Here is a 3,991-nt window from a genome sequence, read left to right as displayed (position 1 = left end):
GGGGGAGCGGCGCTCCGGCTACGATTTTTTCAATCGAATTTTTTATATAGGACAAAAATAGATCTGAAATTGTTTTATTTAGAAAATATTGTTTTGTCCTTTACTAAGTAATTTTTACACGTTAGTTATCGTGGTTAATCAGTTAAGGCATACGCAGCTACGATTAGGTAGTTCGTAATTGTAAGCGCAAAAGTTGAGCGAGCGACTGGCAGACGGGATAGTTGATGGATAGACATGATAGACATCTCAGCGGTCCGCGCCCAGCACTACCGTGTCCGTGTCACCACAACCCTCCCCCCACCACGGAAGGAGGAATAGCCACAACAATATTGAAATATTGTGTCCTTCTTATCTCTCGCCTCTCCCCCTCGATTTCTCTCTAGCTCACTCGACGCTCCGATCACCCGCGCCCCGCCCGAGGAGCGGTAGCGGAGCGAGCTGGCCCTGTACACTGTAGACTGGAGCGATACACACGGCAGTGAGAGCGGCAACAGACTGAGTCGCCGGAGTCGCTTCCCCCACCACTGAAATCCACTCCGTAGCTACTGCGCATCTCCAGCCCACCCGGCCATGCTAATCCTGCTCAGTTGTAGTTGCGTCTCGTCTGCTTTGCATAGTGCACGTGCACTGTATATTAATTTAGTGTTTCTGCTCCAATTATTACGTTACGTGTCGCGGATACCTACTGGAAGAGGTGAAATAGTTTTAATAGTTGTGTTATCTTTGCCCAACGTCCAAATCTGTTGACATAAGCTACCTGTAGTATCGCTATGGATAACTCTAAACCTAAACAAAAAACTTTAACCTCATTTTTTAGTGCGTCGGTGAAACGTGAACTAAACACGTTAGGCCTACCTAAAGGAACCAAGCAAGATAAATCCAATGTTGTTTCGGTTGATGAATTAGCGATTGGAAACTCTTTAAATAAAAACGAACAAATAAGTGAACCCAGCACATCAACGAATAAGGAAAAAGAAACAAAATGGCCTGACGTTTGGACAGAAGAGATGTGGACTCGTAAGAAGGAAACTTATCCTTGGATAGATTGCAAAGAAGGTAAATTAGGCTGCAAAGTTTGTTTTGAAGTCACAACTATGGGTGCTTTTAAGAAAGAACACGTTTCTTTAAGTCATGAGTGGCGCACATTTCAAGTTAGCTGTTACGGCTCAAACCGAACTAACCAGCTCAAATCACTTAGAAAAAAAATTATAGAGCACAAACAGTCCAAAGCACATAGTACTGCTCAGGCCATTGTTGAATCCTCTCATAAAAATCCTATTACGCAATTAGTTGATTCTGCAAATACAGCTCACATGGAATCAACTAAAGCTATTTTTAGGTCAGCTTACTACATAGCTAAGAACGACCGACCATATAACGATCATTTCGGTTTATTAGAACTTTAAAAACTAAATGGAGTAGATATCGGTGTAGGCCTTCATTCAAGATACAGTGCTGTAGAAATTATTGATCATATATCAAAAGAGATGAAGTTAAGAATATTGAATAAGGTTAAAGAAGTTTCTGGGAAAATTTCTATCATTATTGATGAATCCACCAGCATAAGTTCAAAGTCAGTACTCATAATTTATTTGAAGTGTGAAATAAGTAAAGAAAAGTCCCCTAACATTTTGTTCTTAGATCTAGTTGAACTTCCTGATCAAAGGGCCGAATCTGTTTTTAACACTACACTTAAGTGCCTTGAACAATATGGGTTTGACAATGGTTATTTAAAAGAGAACTTAGTTTCTTTCACAAGTGACGGGGCTAGTGTTATGTTAGGGAAACACTCAGGAGTGGCAAAGAGGTTTTCAACTTTGTACCCTGATATAATCGTTTGGCACTGTTTAAATCACAGATTGGAATTGGCTATTGGGGACGCAGTCAGCGAAGTGGCCGGAGTGAATCATTTCCAGATATTTATGGACAAACTGTACTCGCTGTACAGCGCCTCTCCAAAAAACAAGCGTGAGTTAAAAGACTGTGCACAAGAACTTGACATTCAGATGAACAAAATCGGAAGAGTGTTGAGCACAAGATGGGTAGCCAGTAGCTTTCGTACCGTTTCGGCTGTGTGGTTTGGCTTTCAAGCTTTGGCAAACCATTTCTCTAAAGCCATAAACGATCCTGACAGAACATCGACTGAAAAAAGCAAATATAGTGGTTTATTAAATAGGCTAACATCTCAGAGTTTTCTACTAAACTTGGCCTTTATGTTTGACATTCTTGCTGAATTGGCTTTGTTATCAGAGAGCTTAGAGAATAGAAACACTTCTATTGTGTATGCAGACAAACTGATAAACAGATCCGTAAGATATTTAGAGCACTTAAAGGAGAAGCCAGGCACGAAAGTTCTGGAAGCACAAATCGCCATAAAAGAAGGAAATTTTGCATCAGTTGTGTTAAAAACTAATCCAAAAATTGTATCGTTCAATGGACAGCAACTTATTTCTAGTGTTATAAATAACCTAAAGCAAAGAATGTTTGTCACCACATTTGATGGGGAAGCCCAATATGAAGATCTTATAAACTCTTTTAAAGTATTAGAACCTGAGTATTGGCCAACCTGCATTCCACCAAGTTTTGGTCAAACTCAAGTAGAGCAACTGTGCAAGAGATTTAAATTGAACGTCAACAAAGCTGTCTCTGCCTACAGAGACTATTTGGACAACAGCCGACAAGTGCCTGATGGATTGCAAGAACTGTTAAACTGCACTAAAATAATACCTTGCAGCTCAGCTGATTGTGAACGGGGTTTCAGTTGTATGAACAATATGGTTACACCATCAAGAAACGCTTTGACTGTTGCTCATGTATCATCATTGATGTTCATAAAAATCCAAGGTCCACCTCTCCAAGAATGGCAGCCTGAGACGTACGTCACTAAATGGCTGAGGAGCCACCGGTCTGCAGACGATTCCAGGACAAGAGTTGCAGAAAACCCAAAAAAGAACGCAAAGAAGGATGCATTTTGGCACTTACTTTGAGTATGTATGTTATAATTAATCTGATGTATTTATTATATGTATTTTGTTAAATACACAAGTTATTTGTACTGTATGTAGTTTTTTCAAATAATTCTTAATTTTTTTGGCACAGATTATAATGTTTGTGTGTGTTAAATAATAAAAAATATATATACTAATGTAACTTGTGGGTGTATTTTTTCACAATAATAAATTAATACTACTGAAAATGAAAACTTAGTCATTTACAATATTTGCCTAACTTACACCAGTGTTTTTTTAATTTTTGTCAGCAAGGCTTCCAACTTAAATTATAGAGTTTTTAAGGTAGATTATTATGGTTTGATACCTTAAAAACAGTTTTTAAGGTATCAAACTGTAATAATCTACCTTAAGAAAGTCTTACCATATTTTAAAGTTAAAATTATTCTTTGGAGGAGAATGTGTAGGAGGCCCTACTGTAACTACTATCACTCTAAAAGATCATTAATTAGTTTAATTATTAAACTTTTCAAAACATTTGCCAAAGGGCCTTAAAACTCACGATTTGGGTAGTAGGCTAATTTTCAAAAATTTTGCGGTAGAGGTATAGCTCCGGCACAGCTAATTTTACCACTACACCACTGGTAGGAAGCCGTGTAACTAGCAAATGTTAATGCTACATTTATTTTAACTTTAGATTTAACTTTTTATGCAATTGGCACTTACCAAATGGAAATTCATATTCAAAAATGTCACATAAAACAGAACACTGATTTTGATTTCCATAAATTTTAAGGAATAAATTTTTGCGGTAGTTAAAAACATCATTTGTTTATAATTTTTTTGTTCGTGTATAAAAGCATTATAAAAAACATCAAACACAAATAAACAATTTTTAAAAGTATTATAAGGCAAAAGTGGAGATGGCTGAGATATGTTGCAAGAATGAAAAACCACAGACGGACAAAATAATTGCTTGAGTGAAAATCACGGGAGACAACTGAAACCGGGAAAAAGATCCGTTAGGAAGAGCCCCAACGCTG

The 3,991-nt window shown here is 37.6% G+C and overlaps 1 protein-coding gene across 1 annotated transcript; it reads left to right on the top strand.

Moving 5' to 3' along the window:
- Positions 1-1,487: 1,487 nt before the first annotated feature.
- Positions 1,488-2,987, top strand: LOC126885491 (E3 SUMO-protein ligase KIAA1586-like). Its single transcript, XM_050652068.1, has one exon. It carries the CDS (start codon positions 1,488-1,490, stop codon positions 2,985-2,987), a length of 1,500 nt encoding a protein of 499 aa, XP_050508025.1.
- Positions 2,988-3,991: the final 1,004 nt, after the last annotated feature.

This window comes from Diabrotica virgifera, chromosome 5 (genome assembly GCF_917563875.1).
Source record: "Diabrotica virgifera virgifera chromosome 5, PGI_DIABVI_V3a".
In the NCBI taxonomy this organism is placed as follows: Eukaryota; Metazoa; Arthropoda; class Insecta; order Coleoptera; family Chrysomelidae; genus Diabrotica; species Diabrotica virgifera.
Note: the sequence above shows the minus strand (reverse complement) of the source record. Positions and strands in the feature narration are given on the sequence as shown.

Coding starts and splice junctions, on each gene's coding strand:
- LOC126885491 (XM_050652068.1), top strand. CDS start 1,488: ATGAAGTTAAGAATATTGAATAAGGTTAAAGAAGTTTCTGGGAAAATT.